Below are 26,554 nucleotides of genomic sequence, written 5' to 3'. Positions count from 1 at the left end.
GATCACAGGAGGCAGCAGGACATTTTACTAATAGTAGAAATTGTATTTCTGCTTTACTTACTGAAATGGGTAACGCTAGTCCGTATGCTAAACTTACGGAGATACGCACACACGGAGAGAAGCTGCCTTTTGCAGAACTCTTAAGTAACTGGGTTTTCAGGAAGGATGGTGATGGACTGCTGTCTACACTGGGCAACTGCAGCTGTAGGAAATGAGACAAAAGGATGCTGTGCAATACAGCAGATGAGGGTAACAACATCAAGATCACCTCAGCAGCAAAACAGCGGTGACCGGGGGGGAAGATACGGCCCCAAAAGCAATGGTGGAGACAATTTTGTAACAAATCTTAAATCTGACAACACATGTGTTGGGAATTCAGTTCAGCAGGTCTTAGCAGGTGTGCTGGGAAGCAAGGACAATGACTGAGCAGTGGGTCAAGGGAGTTACGTTAGTTGCTGCATCCTGAGTTGACTGAGAAAGAGATGGCTTGAAAGGAAACAAGAGGGGAAGAGATAAAATCATAACAACTGATGCTTTGGCCTTGAAATTTTGAATGGAGGACATGTTTCTTTCCTCCCTTCTTCTATGGGCTCTGTATGGGTTTTATTTACATACTTTGCCCCATCACAACAACAAAACCCAGCAGGATTTGATCAGCCGTGTAGGTGGCAGAGTGGGTTCATGGTCACCAGCATCTGGTGTAGCTCTACAGAAACACGGAGCATTCAATCTGCAAACGCTCAACACTGAAATAATGTAAATACATTATTGGTGAGTGAACGTTATTTAATTCAGCAACTGTATTGATATGTATTCAAAACCAGTCACATCGTATTTTCCCTTACTTATGACCTTAGCAGGGATTAAACCAAGAGCCCTCAGATGTAAACCCACCAGTCCCTTCCACTTATCTGGCAGGAATAATTGGGGAAATGCAAAGACCATATTATCTTTTTTAAGGGCACTTTCTGAGATGGGGGCAAGATATATACTGTGGCAGTAGGCAGCAGCTGCTTTTGAGACAGAAGGAGAGACCAGGTATCAGAGTAGTGAAGTCTGGTCGTTTGCAGAGTTGCAAATATAAATAGCATTGCTGAGGTTATTATTTGGCACATGCCTTCGGAAAGCAATATGGCAAAGTGACTTAAGGTTGTGTTTTTCGTATTACAGATCTCAGTCTTATTCCCAGACCTATTTGAGGCGATTCCATGTAATTCCTTGTGCCTATTTTATTTGTGAAGTGGGCCAGTGATGGAAGTGTTCCCTATACAGCTCATGAAGCCCTAGAAATAAAGATGTTGTGTGTATAGAGTCAGCAGCAGAAAGGAAGACCAGAAATCTTACATATTGCAGTTAAATACACATCATATTAAATGAGAGAGCAGTCCCACCTCCAAAGCTCCCAACAACTCATCAGGAAAGCAGGCAATCTTGACAGACCCGCTAACTGAACACGTATTACATGAAACGTGCCGTATCTGGCGTATCTAATACCTAAATAAAAGATGTAAAACAAAAATGCATCTGGCAGACTGAGACAATATTTAAACTGTCACCATCAGTGGAAAGGGGATGAAGGGATGGCTTGGGAGGATGCGCCGATACCCGCGCTTCCCTATGGCTTGAACTGCTGAGATTAGGTTTAAAATGACAAGTTTTAGCTAATGCAAGACTGATGATATCTAGCCAGGTTTTTTACATTTCATGTTCTGGCTCCTCCCTGGGGCCCCTGTTCTCCCCAGCTCCCACTGCAATTACCATCCAAGACGACTTTGGATCCTGTCCCACTTTTCCCACTTCAGATGCAAGCTGGGCTTTCCCTGGTGAGGGTGGTCAGGAAATAAAATTCAGACGTATGCTATATATATGTGGGAACAGAGGGAGCTTGGATCCTAACCTCCCTCAGGGCAGCAGGAGGGAGCTACTTTTCCCCTTTATATCCAGCTTTATTGCACACAAGAGAAAAAACCGAAGCAACTCCAAGCCAGACAAGAGTTTTCCCAGCTAAGCCTTCAACTAACTCGATTTCCGACCAACAACCTAGACCTGCTTCTGGACTAAAAAAAATCCCAAACCACTCCTTCCTCCCATTTCCAGAGTGCTCCAACCACCCCTGCTTGGTGAGGAACAAGCTGACCGTGGAAACCAAAACGTTCTTTCCACCCTCCTGGCCACGGGACATGACTCCGATCCCTCATTTATAATATTTCAACAGGCAAACAATGGCCCGAAACCACAGACCGGAGTCGTCAGCGCCCACAGCTATTCTTCACAGAGGTGCCAGTGGTCTCAGCTGCCTTAATGCATCGCTGATCTAATACTGTATTTCAGTTTTGGCAAATGCAGGTCTTCGCAGGAGGCCTTCAGAGCGCTGGCACATCAGGACCATGCAGGTGTTACAGCAATATACGAGCATTTTTAACAGGCTGGGGCTGCAGGTGGAATTTCTTAGCTCTGCATTTGAAATGGAAGTTGAGAGCAGTGAGCTCGGCTGCAGATCCGTGCAAAAAATACATGCACAAAGCAGCAAACTTTACCTGTGTTGTTCAATCCGCAATGGCTCCATGCAGCAAAGGCTCAGCCTTTTCGCACGGTGAATGTTTTCTGCTGCGAGGTTGCTGTGTTCAAACGCCCTCCCTGTTTCTTCAGATTTTTGTTAGGGAATTCGAAAGACTTTGTAACTTGAAGGGCTTTGCTGTTTACAAAGTAAACCCCAGATCTCAGGCTAAATTAATTAAGTCTCGAATGTTATTATAGCATCATCTCCCTGGCTGAAGTGTCTATCTGCTTGTCAGTCAGGGTAAGACAACTTTGTCAGGCTGTTGTTCCAGCCTGGATTTTCCCGTTTCTACTTCTGCTGGAGTCTGGCATGTCCTGTCATCACCACCTAACTGTCTTCTGGTAAAGCACAGGAAAGGAGACCGCAAAGAAGAAAAATTAAAACAAAATCAGCTTCCCAGTGGCTTTTAATCACCATCTCTGGCCAAAGCTTGGGGTTTGCCATTTTAAATGATGGGTTGGTTAGTTTTTTTTAGTGGCCAGTTACTTAATAAGCTGGAGAGCAAATAGTTAAAAGGTTTCCTTCAGAGCAGATCTTGCCCCTGAATATCTGCAGTATTCTTTCTGTTTATATTTTTTCCAAATTGACAGTCACGGTAGGAGTCGCCCAAGCCATTTATTTTATCATTAGGACAAGAATGTAAATAAACACAAATATGACATTTGTCTTTTTTAGTCTGGGGACAAGAACACTGCTGACTCACCAAGAGGAAAGAGGTGCAGAAGAGAATAGGAGGAAGGAGGGAAATGAATCAAAGGAAGTTTTACTTTAGAAAAAAATAACCAATTTCCCTTTCAGCTCTCTGACCGACCTTTGAATTTTTGCTCTTTTAGTATTTTTTCCCCCTTTCCATATAACTTGCAGCATTCCAGGTGAAGGAAGCCAGATTTTGAAGTAGCATCTTTTGGCAAACAACTTGGAAATTCTGTATGGGAAAACTCATCAGACTGGTTGTGTGGAAGCAACTCCTCAGACCAGTCCGGTCTACATGGTCATACCACAGCTACTGAGAAACACCTGCACAGTTTACGTGAAAATCCCCATGCCATGGTGCCCTGAGCATGGTATCTGCCAGCCCCTGCAGGTGGACTTACCTATTCTAGTTTAAGGAACAACGGCAGCAGTTTGGCCAGAGAGACCCCAGTTGGTAACCCCCCCCTCCCAAGACTGGGGCAGTTGCATTTCAGTACCCTGCTGCTGGTACGTATCCCCTGCATTTCACATGCATCTTTTTTATGCCTCCTCATACTTTCTCCTTTCCAAACTACTTCATCTCATGGATCGAGATTCTGCCCACAACATACTTCTGTCTACTGTAACGAACATCACCAAAGGCGTCCTTCTGTGTGACTGAATTATGGGAACAGAAAAGTATTTCTAAACCAAACCGTCAGGTTGTATCTTTGCAGCTATCTCACCTACCAGCTCTGCTTCTGGCCATTAATAGACTAATTGTGGGGGCAAGTAAATAAAAAATGAATACAGTACTTTTACAAAAGGAATTATACTTGCAAGACAGAGAGATCATGTCAGTTGTTTAAATGACTACATTGCATTTTTCTAAACACTAAACCCAATTCCCTTTGAAACGAATGTATCTGAAACATTTGAAAACTTGTAATGGAAGTCATGTAGAAGTGTTATTTTTCTATTTCCTAAAGTACTTAAATACCATTTTACTTTCCAGTTCTTTCAATCTGTTTATATGTTTTAATGAAAACCAGACTTTTTTTTTTAAACCATGCTATTGCAAGAAAAATAGCATTTTGGCCAAGAAAAATGCAGATTTCCCCACCACAGGAAACAATGAATCTAACAAACTTCAACACATTTAAGTAAAACAACAACTTAGTATTTTCATTAACAGCTATGGCTTCAGAACAGAGCTCGGCAGTAAAGTCTCTGTTACAGAGTTTGTGTCTCTTACACGCACTAAACTAAATAGAACAGCTTCGCGCCGTATTTTTCTTCTTGACATCTCTGTCTCTATTTATTATGCACACTCAAGAGCAGTTATTTAAGTGAAAGAAAGATTTAACAGGCTCAAAGCTATTTGATTTCTCCTAATAAAGAGAGCAAAGTGCTCAGTGCTTTAAGTAAACTGATATACTATTTATTTAATGCACAAAGATTTGCTGAAGTGCCTTAATATGCAGTGTACTATAATTAATTGTATTTGACGTAACTGCCATTAGCTTATAAAATAATTACCTAAACAGATCACAAACACAATGTTAAATTCAGATTTGCGTTTTCTTTCGCTTCTTGTTTCGACAATCTGAAAAGTTGAATGTTGAGCTATTCAAGCCTTAACTCTGCTTCTCTGCTTTCCTGTCCAGACCCACCTCTGCTATTTTTGTTTCACAAAAAGGCAAGCTAGGAAATGATCTTTAATCCTGACGAGCAACCTCAGGACTTGCTCGTTCTACCTCTGGCTTGAACCCTGCAACTCCCTCACGCTGACCGTTCTATTAAAGCAGGCTCTTTCCTGCTCAGATTAGTGATGGCATTGCAGCAGCGGTGCATTGCCACCGCCGAAGATCATTAGACATTAGATCACCAGCAATTTTCTTCTAACGCAGTGTCGTTTTTTAACAACTCAAAACATCCAACTACATAACAGACAGCTTGGCTGTATTTTAAATTAGCACAAATGCTAAAGCCAGGAAATGTAATTCTCAGGATATCGGAACAAAAGGTTCGGAGAAAAAAGAATTCTTATATACCATAAGATTATCAGGACTAGACTGTCACACTGTGACCTTGCTGGCGTCTAGCTAATCTGACAATATTTGGCAGAGCATTGTTTCAAATCAATAACTAATTAACAAAGTACAAAAGAAGTTGTACTGTTTTTGAGGCTCCTTGTTAAAAATGGCTTTTGGTTGCACATGGGCAGAAAGGTCGCTTTTATGACATCTTCACGAGTCTTTCAACATCTTGCCACTGTCAGATTAAATTACTTTTAGCAATTAATTGTCATAAGTTAAAACAGAAGCACATTTGTTACAGCAGGTTGTCATAATGACATGGTGAGCAGTTGTTTTGATATGAATTTCTTCCACTGACCCTCTATCATATCTTAATTTTTTTGGTTGACCTAACTAGAAAATTGGGAGCAATCTTCTAACTCAGGCTGCACAGGGCAAACATTGGGGGTCTTACTGAGATTCTAGACTGAACAATAATGGAACAGAAATTCCAGAGATAACTGAAGACCTTGAGAATAGTATGTATCTTCTATAGAATATGTAACCTACAATGTCTGTCCCAGTGGGTGGGATAAGAAAAATAAACCCTCAAAAAACCACATGGATGTAGCTTTTGTTACTGTTAGAAATGGTCCTTGATGCTATTTTAATCTTTATTAGCCAACACCATGTGTTTGATGTGTTTTAAAACAAGGATTAAGTGGATCCAACATCTGCAACTTGCACCCATTCAAACCCTTGCTTCGTTTTGGAGGTTTGGACGTTACTGTGCTTCAATTAAAAATAATTCTACTCTTTCAAGTTCCTTTTGTTAAACAACTCTGTATCACGATGCACGCATATTGTCCGCCCTGCATATTAGTCCTCTAACATTTGTCACGTTTTGTGTGAGTTTGCTACAAAACACTGCATCAGGATGAAAACAGACAACAGTTCTAACAAAAGCCCCCTGTACTTATGTGATAAATGCTAAACCCCATTTCAGCTGCCTGCTAGGCTTTGCCTTGCCACCCCATTACCAGAGCCTCTCTGAAAAAAAATCCAGTTTTCTCATCAACGATGGTGCAGAGCCAATAAAATTTATCAGGAAAAGATAGAAGCATTATTGATTGAGCAACTTCTCCTGCTTAGTATCTCAGGTCTTTCTTCTCTGAGGTCTGTTACCTATTGCTGTTGGGAGGGAAGAAATAACTCTGAGGGAGTAGCAAAAGCAAGATGGAGAGCACATCCATGGGGTGTAGGCAGCAATGCGCTCATTAAGGTACACAATAGAAATGTTAATCAAGACCTTAAGGAAAAGAGTGTGAGGAGACAACATAACCTCCTGTACTTGGGTTTGTGTGGCAAGGCTTTGGTAGCAGGGTCTGCTGGGGGTGGCGTCTGTGAGAAGATGCCAGAAAACCTTCAACCTTGCCTGATGGAGCCAACACCAGCTGGCTTGGAGATGGACCCGCCACTGGCCCAGGCTGAGCCCATCAGCAATGGTGGCAGTGTCCCTGGGATAACATATGGTAAAAAATGGTAAAAAAGCTGTGCAACAGCAGCTGAGAGGAAGAGGAGTGAGACTGTGTGAGAGCCACAGCCCTGCAGCCCCCCAGGACAGGGCAGGAGGAGGCAGGAGGGGCTCCCGGCGCCAGAGCAGAGATGCTCTGGCAGCCCGTGGTGAAGACCATGGTGAGGCAGGCTGTGCCCCTGCAGTCCATGGAGGTCCATGATGGAGCAGACACCCACCTGGAGCAGGGCAGAGGGTGAGGAGCCCTCCCTGTGAGGAGGAAGGAGCGGCAGAGACAGTGTGTGATGGACCGACCACAGCCCCATTCCCTATCCCCTGCGCCGCTGGCGGAGGTGGGGTGAGGAAGGCAAGAGTGAAGTTGAGCCCAGGAAGAAAGGAGGGATGTGGGGAAATTGTTTTAAGGTAGCTCTTATTTCTCATTATCCTGCTCCACTGTCAATTAGCAATAAGTTAATTTCCTGGTGTCAACTCTGTTTTGCCCATGACAGTAACTGCGGGGTGATCTCCCTGTCCTTACCCTGATCCACAAGCCTTTTGTCATATTTTCTCTCCCCCGTCCAGCTGAGGAGGGCAGTGATGGAGTGGCTGGTTGGGCACCTGACAGCCAGCCAAGGTCAAGCCACCACATCTCCATATTGCCATGAAATGCCCCTGTGCTTGGTGCTAGGGAATGAGGTGCAAATGAACAGGAAAAGAGAAGCAGGACTGACTCTGTCTTGCGCTGAGGAAGAAAAGAGATTGTGCAGAAGAATGGACCTGGGCAACTGCAGGATCTGTCCTTACTGGTGGCAGCAGAAAAGCTGTAAGCCCAAGATCAATCTGGGTAAGCTGTTTCTGGTCCTGGATGTCCTGCAGTAGCTGTTTAACTAGATCTTCAGGCTAACTGAGACTCTGGAAGAGCTCTGATAACTTTTATGGCTAACAGCAGTTGAATGCTGTTTAACAATCCACATTTAATATATTTTGCTATTTTTGTAGTTTAGCTCTGCTACTGCAAATGTTTCTGTGCTAACATATTTTAAATCTTAAATCCTGTTTAGTAATAAAGCTGACAATGAGTGGTAAGAACTGATAGTTGCCAGGTACCAGATGTCCTGGAAACCCCCCAAACTGTGATCACATTCACTGTGCCCAGCACCCCAGTACAATGCCAGAATACCCAAAACTGTCTCTCCACCGAGCAGCATGGATTAGTTTTGGAGGTGGCAACACAGGCAACTGCATGAGCAGACTTCTTCCAATGAACATCATTCACAGAAGACTGGACAGGAGTATCTTAAATAATTTGTAAGCCTTTATGAACGTGGGCTTATGAACAGGTTCAGGGGATGAAGCGAGACTGGGGACCTGTCCGAAGGCTTCAAGGCAACCTGCAGTTACTGCACTGGCCTGCAAATGAGATACAGATTCAGCTCTCACTTTGAAATTAACAGTGTAGACAAATCTTCTTAGAAGCGGTTGTGCACAGGCTTAATTAAACTGTTGCTCACTAATGCTTTAATAAAGTTGCAGCCCTTTTAATTCCACCATGTCTATCCTCTTCTAAACATACACTTGGCAAATAATCAATTTGAATGTCACAGGGTATTTTTTCTCTTCCTGAAACTCCAGAACTGCTTTGTAGTTTAAAACAACAGTTTGTGGACTCAAATTAACAATGTAGACAAAATTCTTTTTTGGCAAAGCAATAACAAAGGAGAGGGAGTAGGAAGGACATGGACAGTACTTGTATCCTTCCCATTATTCAAAAATGGGCACGCCAGTAACACCTGCAGAACATCGGTGAAAATACTCCTGCTGCTGCGGTGCTCTAAGGTCCTTCAGCAAATTTAAGTGGATGATCTGGCTTGGGGAATTTACTGATTTCTAAAGAAATCACAAATATTCTGCTCAACATGCCCATGTTAAAACTGCCGAGAAACACCACTCCCTGTCTGGAGGGGCTTACATCTTTCAAGGTGCATTTCTGTAGCAGTACTTGTTCAAGAGCACGTGGCATTAACCATGCTAACAGCTAGGCAGGCTTCCTGGTCTCCATCACCTGAGCCTGCTTTTAGTACGTGGATGACCAACCACAACGTCAGGAGTACCAAATGTTCTCAGACAGGGAAATACACCCCTCTTCACAGTGTCCACAAAGCCCCTCAGTTACCTAAATACTTTTTTGAGCACTGAGATGGAACTTAATGTAGAGCCACTGAACCACATCAGCTAGAGAGGACCTCTGAGGGTCATCTAATCCAACACCACGCTCAAAGCTGTGTCAGCCAGGACTGGTCACAAGTGCCGTGCCTGATACCTTTAATCAAAGGCAAAAAGAGCGAGCTCGGCAGTTCCACTGTCGGAGAAGTGTAAAGATGTATGTTGTGGAAGCTCCTCAAACCCTGAACCACATGCATTTGAGACACAGTGACTTTGAACACACCCCAGAGAGGTCCTGCAGATGACTACCACTGTGGGCACTATATGGTTTACAATATTTCCATGTCATAACCTTTTCTTTCCAACTTTTGTATGCTCTGTGGACCCCCAGCACAATGGAGGCACCTTTCACAACTGTGCTGTCTTTGTTGAGTCTAGCAGACCTGAATTTTGCCTGGTCACTTTATCTTTGGGTAGAAATAAGCACGACTTCATAGTGTTGTTAGAGAATCGTATCATGGTTATTTACCTCAATTGTAACAGAGTAAAAACAGTATCTGAACTTCCACTCCAGTGATGATACTGTCTGGTGTCCATCAGGATGAAAATCCCTTTAAATATCAGCCAAAATCAGACAATCAGTCAGCTGGGGTAGCTCAAAACAGAGAGGGAGAGGAACGGAAACGGTAAAATAACATGATGAACAAACAGCCAACAGCAGCAGAAAGGTATTTAAAACAAGTGGACTCCACGACCAAATCAGATGCTGTTATTTTAAGATCTATCACAGCAATAACTCATTTGCCCACTTAAGGCAAAGCTGCCAGAGCCTTAAACAGCATGCACCGTCTGAAAGCTTGACATATCTCAACGAGGAGGATTTCATACACAGCCAAGGTCTTCACTGGTAAGGGATTTAAAAATAAGCAACAGCCATTAAACATAAGCCTACTCTTTTTTGGCAGCCAGTGCAAAGGACACATGATGAATAACAGGATCCTGTCATCAAATGTGTTTGTTCATTTTTCAAACAACAGGAAAAGTGGAGTACCCAGCGGCTCAGAGAGGTGTAACTGCCAGGTGGAATGTGCGAGGGCAGTGACTTATCAAAGGGTAAGACCACAAAGTTAATTGCAGAACTTAGAAATCTTTCAAAACTACTTAACGCAGCCTAAGCTTTGCTACATTTCTTCATTACTTAATTCGCAAACTTCAAAAAAATTCCTCGGCAAACCAGATCCCTGAAAGAAAAAAATATCTGTCTTCTTAACGTCTACGTACAATTAAGGGTTCTATTTTCCCAGGTTAAGAGCAGAGTGGCTATGACAGAATTAAGCGATAATGTCAATTGCCCACTTTTCTAGGATATAGGCTGAACTTGCAAGATCCATGCAATCAGATTATTCAGTTACACAGCAGGTGGAAAAGATAGGAGATAGGAATGAAAAACTATCCTGGAAGGAAACACCAGTCTGAAAGGACAGACACGTTGCAGATGGTTATGAAGTACCAGGCGTGTTGTCTGAATTAGCTGTATTTTAAATATCTTGTACTATACAACTGGATGAACTGATTAAATCTTTGCTTTTGACGAAAAGGAAACTTTCCAGTCTTATCTATCCCATGCCTGCACACACTACGTCTCAGAGCCCACCTCCTGCCAAGCCTGTAGGATGGCAAACACGCAAGAACATGTGTAGGTTTTGTATGCTTTAGTGTAGGTAGTGCCCACGTGCACACACATGCACGCGTGTGTAAGGGGGAACTGGCCCCTGCAATTCACGATGTACTATAGGTGTAATGACTGATGCAAATTTAAGTGACACTAGATGATGTGTAAGTTGCAAAGTTAAGTCTTTTGGGACAGAGCAACTCTTCCACTTTCTCCCTAATTCAGTCAGGACATGACAAAACCAGAGGTAATATCTTTGCGTTTTTTTTTTTTTTTTTTTAGAGGTGTAGAGGCATGGCAACCAGGAGCAGCATTTTATTAAAGAACTAAAAAACTGACACTTGGCTGGATGCATGGTGAATTATTTCAGCACATCCTGACAGCGAATGAAGGATCCCTCCTGCTATATGATCTAAGTGCAGAAGAGCAACTGGAGCCGATGCAGCCCTGATGTGCAGTCCCCATAATTACTCACACTGCTCACCAGAAACAGAAGCAGCGTGATTATATTGGTCAAGAGCTACTAACCCAGGGACGTCCCCTCCTTTCTGAATAACCTATTCAATATGGCTGTAATACATTTCTCACTCCACACTTTTGCTAAAAGTACCAAACTAGAAACTCTCAAACTGCTGCTTAAGAGGCCAGAACAAGCAAGGCTCCTCAGCAGACACCACTCCTGGTAACTCTAAATGCACCTTGGTCTTATTGTATTCAGTGGTTTCTCTCCAAGCAGTGCCATCTATTGGGAAAACTAACTAAAATTCGAGTATTACTTGGTAATAAAGAAAAATATAACTCTTTGTGTATTGACAAATTCACTCTTGCCAAGTACTGATCAAAAACTACAGAGACAGAGAATGAGAATCAACTGTTAAATAACAAAGTGTCGAAGAGTGTGGCTGAACAGCATGCAGCCCATTCAGAGGAGAAAACCTGCTACCGACCACAAAAGACGAAAAAGCATTTTTGATCAGTTTAGCATCAGCTTTTAGCCAGGGAGAGGAGGATAAAACAAGGATTCAGCTGAGAGAGGAACGGGAAGATTTCTCAAAATTTAGATGAGCTCGTGGCTGGAGATAGCATAGAACATACTACTTTAGGAAAGCCTTCTGTCTGGACACTATGAAAATGAAGTTAACAGCTCTGAAGTTGGTAAAAGGGAGTTCTCAGGGCGTGCTGATCAGCTATGGAGTTCACTAAGGCATAGCAAGAAAGGAGGTCATGACTCCGTTCTCCTCAGAGCTCACAATAAGGCATATTTCTTTGCCTGTACAGGGATGACAATGAGCTGATTGTAAAGATAAAACTTGTTCTTAAGAGGTAAATAATTCAAAACAACATTGCATGGCAAGTAAATTCACAAAAAGTAAGCATTTTACTTAGTAAAAGCCTTTACTCCTAAGGATTTTAAAACGTAACAAATGAAAGGGTTATATTAATTAATTTTCCAAACTGTCAGCCACCTATGAATTGCAGGGTAGGAACTGACATTTTTTGGGGGGCAGTTTATTCCACATTCCTCCATGCCACCGTTTCCTTCACTACTTCTAGCCCCTTTTGTCAGCTGTCACTGCTGCAGGCAGCCAAGCAGACGACAGAGGAACTATGAGATCTATCTTAATCCAAAAGCTGGATTTTTTTTTTTTTTAATATTTTTTCCTGAATTTTCACTTTGTTTTCTGTAGCATATGAGGTGAAAACAACGTCCTTGAACGTACTGTGCATCCTGTGCCCCGGTTCCCTGTCTGCTGACATTCATTTCCTAGGACTCCACAAATGTTGTTTTCCTGACCTCCACACATCGTGGTATGGTTCTTGCAACCCCCTACTCAATACCCATAGATATTTCTAGAGTGGGGTGGGAGGGGGTGTCCCCACAGAAAAGGGTTATTTTGCAACAGTACCACTCATCTTAAGATGACTATATGTATTTCTCTCGGAAACTAAATTTCATCATCTCTCACTGTTATCAAGGCTCTTATGGCTGACTGGTTCCCAAGAAAAAAACATGCAAAGAATCTCCAAGTTTTGCAAAGAAGTGTATGCTGCCACTTAAGCCCCTGCTAAATTTTTTTCTGCCAGTTCTCCCAAACACACGGTAATAATCTAGCATTAAAACACACGACTGCGTGCAGTACATTAGAGGACATTATCCCTGTTTTGGATATCAGCATAAAATATGTTATCCTTTGATTCTGTTGGATAAACAATACTTGCTGAGAGCAATCTGTACTGGCAGGAGGACAGACCAGAAGACCTATGAGGTCTTTTCAGTCCTTCGCTGCCATCACTCCACAATCAAAGACAGGCAGCGTCCAAGTACGAGAAGTTTGAGTAATTCAATTCACCTTTGCCTTCAACAAGTAGGTCCGCTTTCTGCTGAGCTAGTTTTTTTTACCATTAGCTTGCTAACTGGCCAGGTTTACTAAGCATGAATCCCATCTGAAAGGAAGGAGGACTCACCTGACCTGTGAGAGACAGTCTTTTTTAGCACAACAGGAGCACCGCACAGCTCACGGCGGGAGGAGAGACACAAGCTGGTTCTTTCTTTTGGAAACTCACACTGCTTGCCTCAAATTTTAGGAGCCGGATCTAACAAAGCACATTTTGTCAGCATCGCGTAATGAATGTTTGAAAGACACCAAAGCTAGATGGCCCCAATTTATTCCTTTTCTTTGATTAAACCATACTTGTGAAATGCAGAACAAAGAGAGGGTACGGCAGGAAGAAGAGCCAGTGGTGCTCTTGAAGAGATGCAAAATCTTCCTTCAGTGATTATCTGTGTCTCTGATTTCTCACTTGCTCAAGGAAAAGAAGACAAATATAACTTTTCTGGACTAGTAGATGCAAAACATACCATAAGAAGTCTTTAAAATCTCTGGATTCTTTAGAATACCTACTTTAACTGCACAAGCTAAATAGCCTATGCATAGATTATTGAATGCTGCTACAATTTAAACTCTACGTAATTCAGCTGTTTAATGCAAGTTGCTTGTTCACTGTGGTATCTATAGAATGAAATATACATACATATTCTTCCTGTTATATAGAGACTACTGTAGGAACCTAAAGCTTATCTGACCCTTTAGGAATGACGCAGAGGCCTGACTGGGGGTGCTCAGTGCCACTGTAGATGCTTTAGAGCTCTCCGCTTTGCCTTCCAGCTGCTCGGCCAAGCTGGTGGCAGGTCTCTTAGCAGTGCAGGTCCTGCAAGACCCTGGCCAGATCTCTCCAGGTGTCTCAGACATCCCGCAGCACCCAGAATGTCACTACACTTTTATGACCCAGCACCTGAAATGCAGTCTTTTTTATAAACTCTGAACGCCCAGTGGTGAGAAGAATAAAGCCATGGTGGTTTCTAAGCAGTTCTCATGGGCTTGCCAGCATGATTTTGCTGTTGCTTGGAATAAGATTTCTCAGGAACGTAAGGAAGTGACGAGCTTTGAAAGGTAAATACGTACAAAGCAAAACCATGTGTTATTTTAAAGGTCTGTGTAAAGTAATGCTGGTAGTTGTAAAATGGGGAAAATCCCCAGGCGTTGTGATATAAACATTGGAGTGAGTCTTTGGAGGTTCGAGCCGTGATGTCCAGGTCACCCACAGACTTCCTCTGTGCTGGAGCATGTCCCTTACCTCTTGGGAGCTATCTGCCTGGCGCTTGTCATTTTGTCTCTTCTGGTGGAATAAAGGGCTTATTAGCCTGGTCTCAGCAGCGCGCTAATGCAGTCATGCAGGCTCTGGACGAGAGCAGACGCGTGCCGTGCCAAGTCGCAGAGCAGGCAGCGGGAGCCTGTGCCTGGCCAGGGACGGCCGCAGGGCCAGACCCGCACAGCTGGCGGGACCGCTGCTACGCCGGGACATGGCCCCGTCTCCCACGCCAAATAAACCCGCTGCACCGAAAGGTCACCCGGCACAGGCGGACACTCTGCGGTGACCTTCAGCTGGGCGATGCCTCGTGTCAGCCCTGCCGAACAATAAGCAGAAACGGCACAACTGTGCTCCAGCGCTTGCCAGGATTTCCTGCCCACCAGCAGTCGCCGCGTACTTAACCGTGTATTAATAAACCTGCTTGTTGCCACTTTCTCCTAAATACTGGCACAAATTATCCTGATGCATCCATTTTTAGTAAAACAAATTAATTAGCTGCACATGATCTTTTCCTATTTAGTCTCTCACAGAAAACGGGGAAAAATTATTTACAAAAACTATGCCACATCCAAAATTAATTTGATTTCATTGATACGCTATCAGTATAGATAGCATTGTTACAGACTGTGCTACAGTAAAAATATTTGCATTAAGAACTATTAAAGCAGCTAAGCTCAGTGGAAAAAAAAAACCAACGGACAAAATTCCTAGCAGACAGGCCTAGGAAAGGCTTGTTTTGCCCTTTTGTAGGCAGTACGTTTTTTCAAAAGTACTTTTAAAAAGGCAGTACCTTCTTAAAACAGTACCCTTTTGCCCAGAAAACCTGACCCCATCAGTTGGTCCAATAAAAGTACTTCTTCCTACTTTCTTCGTCGCCTCTTTGATAGCCTTCAACTATTGTGGCAACAACATTATTGCAAATTACTGTTATTATAAAATTATGCAATTTATACTTTTTCCTTTAATAACATTTCAGAATCCATTCAGTATACTTGTTTAAGTGGTGAATGCTATTTAGAAAGGGATAAATACTGATTTACATTTCTAAGTGTCTTTTAACATAGAGAAGACACTGTCAATGTGAAAATCTGTAGGGAGTGGGAGATGGCTTGGAGGATGGAGGGAATAATCATGTCACATTTAAGCCTGTATGATCTGTTTCCATAGAAAAAGGTTAGAGATCAACAAATTCTCAGTTTAGCTCAGTAATAAATGAAGGTTGGCTAGGGTTTCTGGGGGGAAGCATTAGCCAATATGTACAGCAGCAGCCTCTGGTGGTCTAAGAAAAAATGGTAGTATCTATAAGTAAGGATAGAAATGTTTTTTTTAAAAGCATGTATGTATATATTTAGCTATTTGACTCAATCCTCCGTTCAACACATTAAAAACCAGATGCTTTTAAAATGATCTGCTGGCAATATGCTTGTTAAAATCTGAACAGTAACAGTATTAAAATTCATATGCATTCATTAGCATGTTATATAAAAGTAAAATGCTTTTGTTTAATCATTCCATAAAGGATTATAGTCAATGCTGATTATCAAGAAGTTTTTTCCCTCAGTTTGCATTGACAAAAAAGAAACCAAATTTATAAGATTGTTACTGAATTGATGACATTTTCTGTCTTCACTCGTGAATTCAGTTGGCAGATGTTTTCAAGAACAAAAAATTCTGTCTTATTACAAAACATATTAGGCAGGTTTTTCTGCCATAATGTTTGACATGATGTTTATTGCCCAGACCAAATCAGTCCCTTTAACAAGCTATAATATATGCCAGAAAGTACATTATTTCATAGTTAAGGAAACTTCCAGCATGAAACAATAAGCACTTTGATCTTTCAAGCACTATGCTTAATGCACTACACACTCCCATAGTCGTTTTTATTTGTACCCATTTTGTACAAAAATACAGTGCAATTTGAGATTTTGTATTTTAAGACTCTGCTTTTACGTGGTTTTGAGTATCTCAGCTTTTTTTTTTTTTTTTTTTTTTGTCCCTATGAAAATAAAGAAAATACTTCAAGAAATTCACTGTGGAAGACTTGAATTTTTCCAGTTCTTGGAAAATCTAACTGCACAAGTGGGGGCATCATCCACACAGCTTTAATTTGTTCAAATGGCATTTCCTTATCAGATCACAACAGTTCTCAGTGACCCTATGATAACATAACTGATGATATTTACTCCTATTATTTAACAGTCTGAAACAACTTCTCCAGCATATCTGACACAAACAAATTTTCCTTCAATGTTTGACACCTTCTTGTGAGGGTATTTTTCCTCCAGTCCCTCTGTACCAGTTGTCCCTGCTTGGCAAAGATGATGTAAGGCTTGCTCAAGTTTTTCAAAACTCTTTGATGAGTTCTTTATGAAACACATACCATCCTTAAACATTTCTGCGGCACGACATGTTTTGTTTCAAGAGCCCAGTGAGTCAAATGTACGCATTGCTACGCAGTAAGTAAGGGTCATATCTAAATTGCCCTTTGAGATTACCCCAAACCAGCTCCAACACCATACCGCCAGCAGCCCGTGGTTGCGGTAAGCCCGGCAGCAAGTCCCAGGGTGCAAATGAGTAGTGATTCCTGTTGCACATGTAATCCTACGGACGCAAGCATGGGAGGCAAGAAATACACTGCAAATATGCATTGAACCATTTTTCTTTTTTTTTTGCATCATGCAATGCCTGGACAGGCTGACAACTGTGCCTGTGGCCAGGAAGGTGGAGCAGAGCACACTATGCTCACAGCTCCTCTTGCAACCACCTACAGACTTAGCAGTTCTGCCCAACAGAGTAAATGGCAGTCTAATGGCACTCCCCAGTTTTGTTTCAGAAACGGGTAGGCAAGCAAATTGCAGTAATTTGTCCTGCCACACACCAAAGCAGAGATGCTTTTCATTCTGTTTAAAAAAACCTCTCTGTACTAGAGCCGATTAAAGAAAAAAATCCAAAGAATTCTTTTAGAATAAAATACTGACTGCATCAGACAACGCAATTTCAGGTAATATGCCCAGGAAAGGAGACCACCACCCACACTTTCACTAGAACTTATGCTACTTCTTCCCTTGTTTTGAGAAAAAAAACAAAACCAAAGAAAGGGAATGTCAAGTCATAATTGAGGCACAGAGCTGCGCAAAAAAGAAAATGGGATGGAGTCATGCATTTTGTGTTTTTGGGGTCAAACCCCTGAAACCAAATTTCATGCCTCATCAAGAAGAAGAGCCACAAGAAGGTGGAATGGCTAAAAAGGTATTAAAAAAAAAGAAGACCAACACGGTGACTAGATGTCTTTCTGGGCAATACAGCAACACTGACTTCTGATGGACCTTGAGACAAGCCTGGCTGCCTGCCTTATAAAGCTGGGTCTGGCCGGTAGGCAGAATGGCATCCCTTGCAAACAGCAGTGGACAGAAAAAACAGTGCGCTTTGAATATGTATATGCACCCTTTTGTTTCCCATACTCACTAGCGAGATATTTCTCAAAAGGAACAGTAATATTTATGGTGTTAGTGATAAACTCACACCCAGGTTACAAACCCTTTTAAGTAGCCAGCAGAGCTGTATTCCTCCTACAAAGACTGTTAAACCACAATTAATAAAACATTAAAATCTAGGATGATTCTCACATGTCTTTTGCTGGATTTTTCTTTTTCACACTGGAAAGGCATATACATTTTTACTGTTTTATCTACCTTGTGGTGTTTCTGACGTTTTACTATTGAATGAAAATGCTAACTTTCACAATAAGGGCTATGGAAATTGCGTGACTCAGTCTTGAATGTATAATGCACAGTATGTATATGAAGCAGAATGTGTCAAAGTGCAAATAATATTGTTTGTGCCCCCTGCAGAATTAGAAATCCTCGGGTAGCGCTGTTATAACGATCCCATGCTGGTAGCATTACAAAGTGCAAAGGTTCACTGAGTAAGAAAAGAGCAAGGGACAGAGTTTCCTCATTACGCCATTCTCGAACTATTCTAGCTTAAATATTTATTAAGATATTAATAACTCGCCTTCTTTATCTGCCTTCAGAAGTTCAGCTGAAACACAATGGATGGCTGCTCATATGAAAACAATATATTATAGGGTAAATCTGCTACCACACAAGATGAACACCGGTATTTTCCACAACACATTATTAATTCAGCAGGTAATATGTTAAAAAACTATCAGGCTATAACCACTGCCTCCCCAGTACAAGCCAATATAATACAATAAATGCATGCATGACATCTGAAGCTGATAGGTTGCCTAAGCTGCACTAGAAAGTGTTTCTTATGTACACCTCTGTTTATAAAATCATTTTTACAAAGTCTTCCTTAAATCATTCTCTTTCTTGATAGCACCAGTGAGCTCCTCTGGGGTTTATTTGAAGTTCCCCTTTGAAATTAGAAAGGAATGTTTTGTAACTCTTCCAAAACTTCACGTTCAATAAGTGACAAACAATATCAATAGAATAAAGAGCCAGAAACTCTGTATAAACTCTTGAATGCCATCTCGGTAATGTGTTTGTTTTTAAAAAAGCATGCTGTTTGTTAGGCAATACGGACAGTAAACATATCTATGCATCATTAAAGAAGGGCAAAAGAAACTTACTCTAATATACATCTGCATAGTTTCTTTTTCTTTTTGTGGATTTCGATACTTTTCGTAGAAGTCACGTCGCTTCTTTGTTTCCTTCTGGATTTTATCTTTTCTTTCCCTCTTTTCTGCAGGTTCATCTGAGCTATCAGAAGACAGCTGTACTTGGGCTTTTGTCTTCTCCACTTCAATATAGTTCTCATTGGGATTCAGTACTATTACTCCATAGCCTTCCTGTTTTAGAAGAGAGAGAGACACACACACACACACAAAAAGAAGAAATATGAAAAGGGAGATTTAATGCTTGAAAATGCCTTGCACTTACTTTAATGCTTTTAAAAACTTTTGTATTTATTTCAGTAACTTCACACAACATAATTTATAGAGGGGTATTTTAAGAATATTCATTTTGTTTCATTTCTGTCATTAAAGGGATATTGATGTGTGAATGTGTCTGTGCATGCACTTATGCTCATACACATCCCTCAGCATCAGAAAAGTTGCCTGTTTTACCTTTAAAATAATTTAATATGTTGTTTTATTCATAAGCACTTTATATGACTTTTTGAGAAAACAGTAGGAGAACTAAAAGCAAAATATTATTTTAAGAACACCACATAATGATGAATAAAAAGCTTATACCCAGCCAACAAAAACCTTTAAAATAAAAAGGATGTAGGGATTTCATATATATCTATATATATAAAATAAAATAAAAGAAAGCATGTGAAAAATTATTCACTGCAGTTTAAAATAGTAAAACCTTTTGTCTAGCTGACAAGCAGCATGCCATGCAGAAGCCAATAGCAGCAGTAGCAATGAATCAATACCAAAAACGATTTAGTGGTATTGCTTACAAGTCAACTCTTTTACTTTGAGGATGACTTTTAAGTACATCTTTAAATCTGCTCTAAAACTTCACTGGGATTATGTCCTGTATTCAACCAACCCAGTGAAAATTCGTGACCTGCAGGATGCTTTTGAGCATACCAGCTGCATTTTTGTGCCTCAGAAAATGAGCCGGTTGAAAAATACATGAATTTATGAATGAGAAATAAATCTTGAATAAATCAGCCAATCATTTTATTATGATTTTTAAATGATGGCAAATCACAGAAGAATTGTAACACTCGCGGAAGATATAATCGCAAATGCAGGGAGAAAAAGAGAAGCACGTGCATTTAACAGATGAGTCCTTAAAGTTACCATGGGTTCCCAGTCAAAATCAAGCTGTCCTTTAAAAGTAAATTTTGATAAAGACTTACTTTTTGGAAACGTCTGTATTAATTACCTAACTGAACAGCTTTATTCTGGCTTTTCACTTGGTGCTGCGTTTTACACTTGGGCTAGGCACAAGGATCAAAGAGGTCCCGATACCTAGCTGGCCACAGCAAACCAAGCCCACGCCAACAAAAGATACTTTATTTGGGCTTGCTTTATTCTAATCTGTAGAGCCATTCACAAACCTTGTAGTGCATTGTGGCCACTGTCAGGTAGACAGATTGTCACTCGGTGATTTTCTACAGTTGGACACACTCGGCTAGTTATCAAAATCGCATCTGAAGGGAGTTCCTACCCCTCGTCCTTGTGCCCTTCTCAAACGTCTGCCGTAGCTTCTCCTCCCACCAAAAACCAAGTTAAAGGGCACGGTTGCACTCTACTAAACAGGGTGAAATAGAGGCATTCAGGACACTGTCTCTGGCGTAAGGGACGTAGTCAAAAAAGGTCACCATAGGCCAAAGAGAAAATTGCCTCCTTGCTAGATGCGGCGCCGTGAGTAAGTGGTCTGCTGTCATGTCGCTCCCCTGCCCTCCCTGCTGAGGGAACTGAACTAGGAAAAACATCGACAAACAGGCACATAAATAAATAATCAAAAGGGGAAGGGCAAAGGAAAATGGGAAATTAAAGATGGCAAGGTTTAGCATCTACCCACGTCGCTGCTGGTTACACTAACACACAACACTGTGCTGTCAACACATAGCATGTCCAACGCGGAAAAGTCAAAAAGCCCCAAACCCGTTGCAGGGGAGAATTGCCACTTACAGACACCCCTAAATTACACGCCTTGGACGAAAGGATGGGTTTCGGTGCTCACTAGTGGCTGAGCAGCACCACCTTTCCACGGTACATGGCAGGCTGGTGGGTTTGGGGCTCTCTGTGCTGTTCATCTCCTTGACCTGCTCGTTCTGAGCACAGACGTTGTGCGTTATCGATTTGTTTGGCTTTCTATGCAATGCCAAATGCAAAATTCATGTGTTTATTACAGGTCTACAAGTGTTACAGGGATATGAAACTCTGTGTCCACTTTAGGCTGACCACAAAACAGACACATAAATCATCAAAGAAGTAGAATTTGTCTAAGTTATTGATTATGTAAGTGAAAATTACATGACTCATTTGTCCAATTTTACGAGGACACAATGTCAATTTTTCACATAGACATCAACAGATGAAATATGATTCCATTTTTAAATTCACTATTTCATAAATCAATTAAAGGATTTTTATCAATTATATTTTAAGCAGTGTAACATGTCTCCCTTTACATCTTCTTTTTTTTTAATTTCTCCCTGATTGCAAGCCTTTCCTGCCAGTACATTTAAAATAATTAGTAACTGAGATAGGTTTTCCCATAACTGAGGAAAATAATTAAAAATCTTACAATTCATAAGGCTTTCTCTAGGAAAGTAGTCTCTTTTCAGACTGTTTTGCTTACATAATGTAGCTTATTTCCCTTTCCCTCATGCTTCTGCATCCTAAATGGCAAGATGTAAACAATGGCACCACAAAGAAGACCTGACAGTAAGATGTATGAATCAACACAGAAAACCAAAACGACTGGTAAAATCGTACCCAGTTACCACCTTTCTCATTCAGTCTTACTTAGCCCAAGCATTTTCCACTGAAGAAACATACTCGGCTCTAAATAACATCTATGCAAACAATGTGGCTTTTAAGCTCAATTAGGTTTTTTAAAAATGTATTTCATGTGGGCATAGGTGCACCATTAAAGTTCAGTGCAATCAGAAAATTAAAACAAAGGTGGAACTCCTTGCTAATGCATTGGGGTTGAGCACAGAGCAAGTCCATGCAAAACAGAGCACACCGGACCACTAACACCTTAAAAGCAAGCCTTTTGCAAGCTTTAATAACAGGCAAGATACACAGTCTTTGGCATGACTGTTAAGCAAAGTCAAAATCACATTCATTAAAAAATAGCTTTTTAAAGGGAAGTAGTGTTCAGAAGCGTGTACCTCGCTCGCAATGTCATTAAAAATATCAGTTTCAGCTACTATGAGCTTACAGCATTATTAAGATGTAGTGACCCATGATGTACTGTCATCCAGGAGAGTTTTTAAAGCTTGCCACCATTAGTAAATCAGTAGGTGTGTTTTCAGCAGACGTAAGAGTAGAGTAGTTCTCTCTTGTGTGTCCAGTGCACACAGAAGGAGAAACCTCTCTCTAAAGGGTAAAGTTTTTTTCACAGCAAAACGCTGAACTTTGGGACGACGGCCCCCCACCCCCCAGTCTTCAGCTGACTGAACCAAGCCAAGCCCCATGCCCTACCACATGTCTGAGAGAATGCAGATGTTGCACAGAAGCCAAGGTCTGCCTGCATCCCCCATTAGTGTATCTGTGATGAGAAGCAATAATCAGGACAGACACTGATAAATACAATCCCAGCCTCTAATCCCTGAGTTCAGTGGATACAATTACAGCTTCTCTCTCAGACAAAACCACCCAATTAACAGCTATTTCCCCAAATTTCAGCGCTTAAAGGCAAGTAATATGTAATCTACACTTAACTACTAGCATCCTCCAGGTAGCTGCTCCTGGGGGTAGAGGACTGTATGCAAACGCCAATTTCAGGTTCATAAACACAAATACAATTAATGCTTCTGGTTGAGCCAGCAAACGATGGCAGAAGGAAAAGCAGGCGGATAAAATCAAGTGCTGGAAAGAACCATGAATCTCGTTTACAATACCTTTACTACAAAGCCAGAACAACGTAGAAGGGCCTTTTCCACTGTAATACATGGGCCAGAAATGGAGCGGTACTTTCTGCCTCTCACTGGAAGTTCAAGCGAGATGTTCGAAACGAAAGGAATACTAGAATTATTGCCTCTGATAGCAAGAGTCAGGTTAAAAAACACAGAGCCCCAAAGTATTTGAGGTACATTCAAAATCTTTTGAAATCTCCCCTGCCTGGCCACATGAATAATGAGCTGAAAGCATTCGGCTCTGCATATTAATCCACCAAGATGGGACACCATATGTGACCAGAGAGGTCAGGGCTGGAGAGGAATCTTTTGACCTATGTAACTATCTTTCTGGACTGCCAGCGCGGGTCTGTGAGAGATCATTTTCCTAAGCTTTATCAACCTGAATTTTCAGGTTTGCTATGTGGATTGCTGGCGACAAGACCGGAGTTAATTCCCAGGGGAAATGCAACTCAAAGTGCTCAGCTCTTAAACCTGCCCGTGGTTAAAGCAGACACAGCGGCGTCCATTCATCTTTCTGAAAGATGTATGCTCTGTTCATTGCCCATCTTTTCCATGGGAAGGGTGCATCTATGTCACTGTTGCGACATCGTAGGTGCAACAGTGGGATGAGGTCATGACAACCAATCAGAAGTCACTAGTGAAGCGTTAAAGTAAACATAGCTGTTGGAGATGCAGCTCAGCTTGAAAAATGCCCCCTCCATTATTTGAGCAATTTTCTCAAGACGTGACCTGAGACTGAAACGCCTGAAATGTCAGTTGACTCCGCTTTCTGTTTCCACCCAATGTACATTTTGGCAACTGCACCCTGCTAACACTTTGCGATATTTCCACCCCGGCTACACCTCGGCTGCCTGAATTCCAGCACTGTGTCCAAGTGTGTAAAAATGCTGTGTTGCTGCCAAACACACATTGTCCCACGAAGTTCCCAACTTAAAATAGCTCATCAGGTTAGGCAGGAAAAGAAAACATGCCACAGAAAGTTTTTAGAGGACCACCTGTTGTCTATTATTTTTACATAGTACTTACTCATAAATCATAACACAGGGTAATTAATCAAGCTGTCAAAGAGAAGGTCAGAGGTTATGTGGGGGAGTCAGAAGGTCATGCATGGGCTGATAGAGGTCAGGGTCACACCACATTCCTCATTATCAAGTTGGGATGAGAGACGGCCCAAGCAAACAAAAGTGAAAGCAGATGGAGAAGTGAGTGGATAAAAAAAAGGAGAAAATTTCACAAACAAAAAGTGAAAGAAGAATGTCAGTTGCCTTCAAACAAGTAGGAGAATAGAGCAGAAATACATTGAGATGTTCTCAAAAGGTCTCACAAAATACAAAGAAACTACAGTTTGATTATTTAAATACACTTAATATAACTTTCTGCCCGATCTTTCTGCAAACATTAAGTGACGCCGCAAAACAGGCACGGTAGTTTTGGTTCCGTTTCACATCTTAAGTCAATACTTTCAAGGTGAATTAGACAAAAGGAACCTATTACTGTGATGAAAGCCGGTGGATACGTAAAATTGCTTCTAAATGCTTAAGTTTATTCTTGTTTATGGCTACAACCAACAGACGTTCAATAAAACAGTTATAACCTGTTTGAATGATGTATTAAGAACTATACTTTCATATACACAAATCTTCAAAAACACAAAGCATCATAAAAGTCCCTCTGGATGACACAACAGTTATAAAATATTCTGTCATTACACTGACCTGAATTAGATGCAGAATACTGTGCAAAATTAGCTGTCACCCTTTCCTCAAAATCTTTGTTAATCTCATTTTGAATGTTTGCAGCTTTATCAACACATGCATCAATGTCAGCTCCTTGGTTACTGAACCGCTGTACTTGGAAGAAGATATAATTAAAATGTTTTGGCACAGAAAAGGTGAAATTGTATCTTCCCCTGTTCCCTGAGGAGTCTGTAAAACATGTAGGATATATTGACAAACACACACCCTTGTCTAGAGCCCTGACACCCCAGGTCACCCAACTGCTATTTATTTCAAAACATTCACTTTACACTTACGCAAACTGTCACCTGCTGTGTTACTAACTTTTAATGGATATTAGAGCCATAAAAACAATAAACTCTTCATTTCCTTTCTGTTACTACCTTCTAATTCCTCACTGCATTAGGTCTGTCTCTTATCTGCATGCAGAACTGTATTCACCGTATTTCACCATATATAGCACCTTTACGCTGGGAAGTATAAAACATGCCATTAGTATGTTTTACTTTGCTATTTGTTAATTTCATCCCCAGCACAGCCATTCTAAACAAATGAATGTTTAAGGCTAAAAAATCCCCACCAGACAAGCTGTTGCCAAACTTTGAGTTTACTGCTGAAAAGTTTTGAGAAGAATTTATGTTTTACATCTATCTATAATTAGCAACCCAAATATGTCTATGCGTAAGATCTGCAATCCTGTTTTATGATTGTTTGTTCCCAAGGCCAAAACTGAATAAACACATCCATGATTTGTAAGGATTTTACTCCCTCGGTTGCGTACCGTATTCTTGATAGGGAGCTTCTGTGCCTTTACAAGCACTAATTTCACTAGGATTTTCAGCAGAAAATAATTTCTCATGGCGACTGAAATACAAGAAACTACGCTATAGCATTGACTTAATTCTGTCAATTAACAGAAAAGAGCTATATTCATGTTCCAACCACTGCCTCAAACGTTGTTTAATAAACCTCAGCCCCACCACCTCTCCCCGATGTGAGGTTCAGGCTATCTGGGGGAATCAGCGGTGGGCTGAATGGGAGTGAATCCATGCCAGCCACGCAGGCAGGGGTACAGGACCGCAAACCATCTGCCCACAACAACCACCCAGGCTGCAGTAACAAGTTTCTGCTCTTCTTCATGAGGTGCACACAGCTTTGGGGTCTGTACAATCTGTGAGAGAGTGAACCCACCAGTTACACCCAAGGCCTGGCATCTTTTAATGATACCTTACAGGAACCCCTTCTGTAAAAAGTCTGTGCTCTAGAAGTTCCCCGTCCTTCCCACTCCCCGTCCCCTCACTGTCTCCCCGCTTAAGAAGCTATTTTACTTCCTCTTCCAACAAAAATTTCAGAAGCTTCAGAGGGGTACAAGATCTCGAACAACAACCTCATGCACGTTTCACTTTTTCACTAAGATTTTAGTTAAAAGGTTATTCAGATTTATATAGAAATTAACTTTTTGAAAGCAATGCATCAGAAACAAGCATAAATCAAACGATCTTCATAAACCCCACACAAATAACAAGTAATTATTGGTTCACCTTCATCTACAGGGAAACCCAAGCAGAACAGCAGTTAACCCTGTGAAAGTTATGCTCAAATGAGGTGCAGAGATGAAGCTGGACTGTGGGATTTTTTAATGCTTCTATGGTATTTCTAGCTGACAGCTGAAGTTCTTCACTGCAAATTCGTTTTCCAAACCACTTTGCCTCCTCCCCGAGAATGTCACAGTATGTCTTAATTATTCTCATTTGTACTTCATAATGAATACACCCCCAAACAGGCTGTAAGTATGTATTTTTTTATGTTGCACAACATGGAAAAGTAGGTGAATTTATTCTAAAATGCACCCCACTTCCTTCCCTTTTGTAAGAGTGTAGAATCTTTTTGTAAACATTTTCTCTTTCTGAACTGTAGGTATCTCGATGGGCTCAGAGGTTTGTCTGGATTTGTAACGTCTTTAGCTTGCAGAAAAGCAAC

At 41.3% G+C, this 26,554-nt stretch overlaps 1 protein-coding gene across 2 annotated transcripts in view; it reads right to left on the bottom strand.

Annotated features, from left to right (window-relative positions):
- FAM172A (family with sequence similarity 172 member A) overlaps window positions 1–26,554 on the bottom strand; it is a 270,181-nt gene that overhangs the window by 121,654 nt on the left and 121,973 nt on the right. For both annotated transcript variants that reach the window (XM_055698497.1, XM_055698498.1), the window contains one exon: window positions 18,850–19,068. In XM_055698497.1, the coding sequence (XP_055554472.1) occupies window positions 18,850–19,068 (219 nt within the window). The remainder of the gene's footprint in view (window positions 1–18,849; window positions 19,069–26,554) is intronic.

The sequence above is a fragment of the Falco cherrug genome, chromosome Z (genome assembly GCF_023634085.1).
Source record: "Falco cherrug isolate bFalChe1 chromosome Z, bFalChe1.pri, whole genome shotgun sequence".
Classification (NCBI taxonomy): domain Eukaryota; kingdom Metazoa; phylum Chordata; class Aves; order Falconiformes; family Falconidae; genus Falco; species Falco cherrug.
Note: the sequence above shows the minus strand (reverse complement) of the source record. Positions and strands in the feature narration are given on the sequence as shown.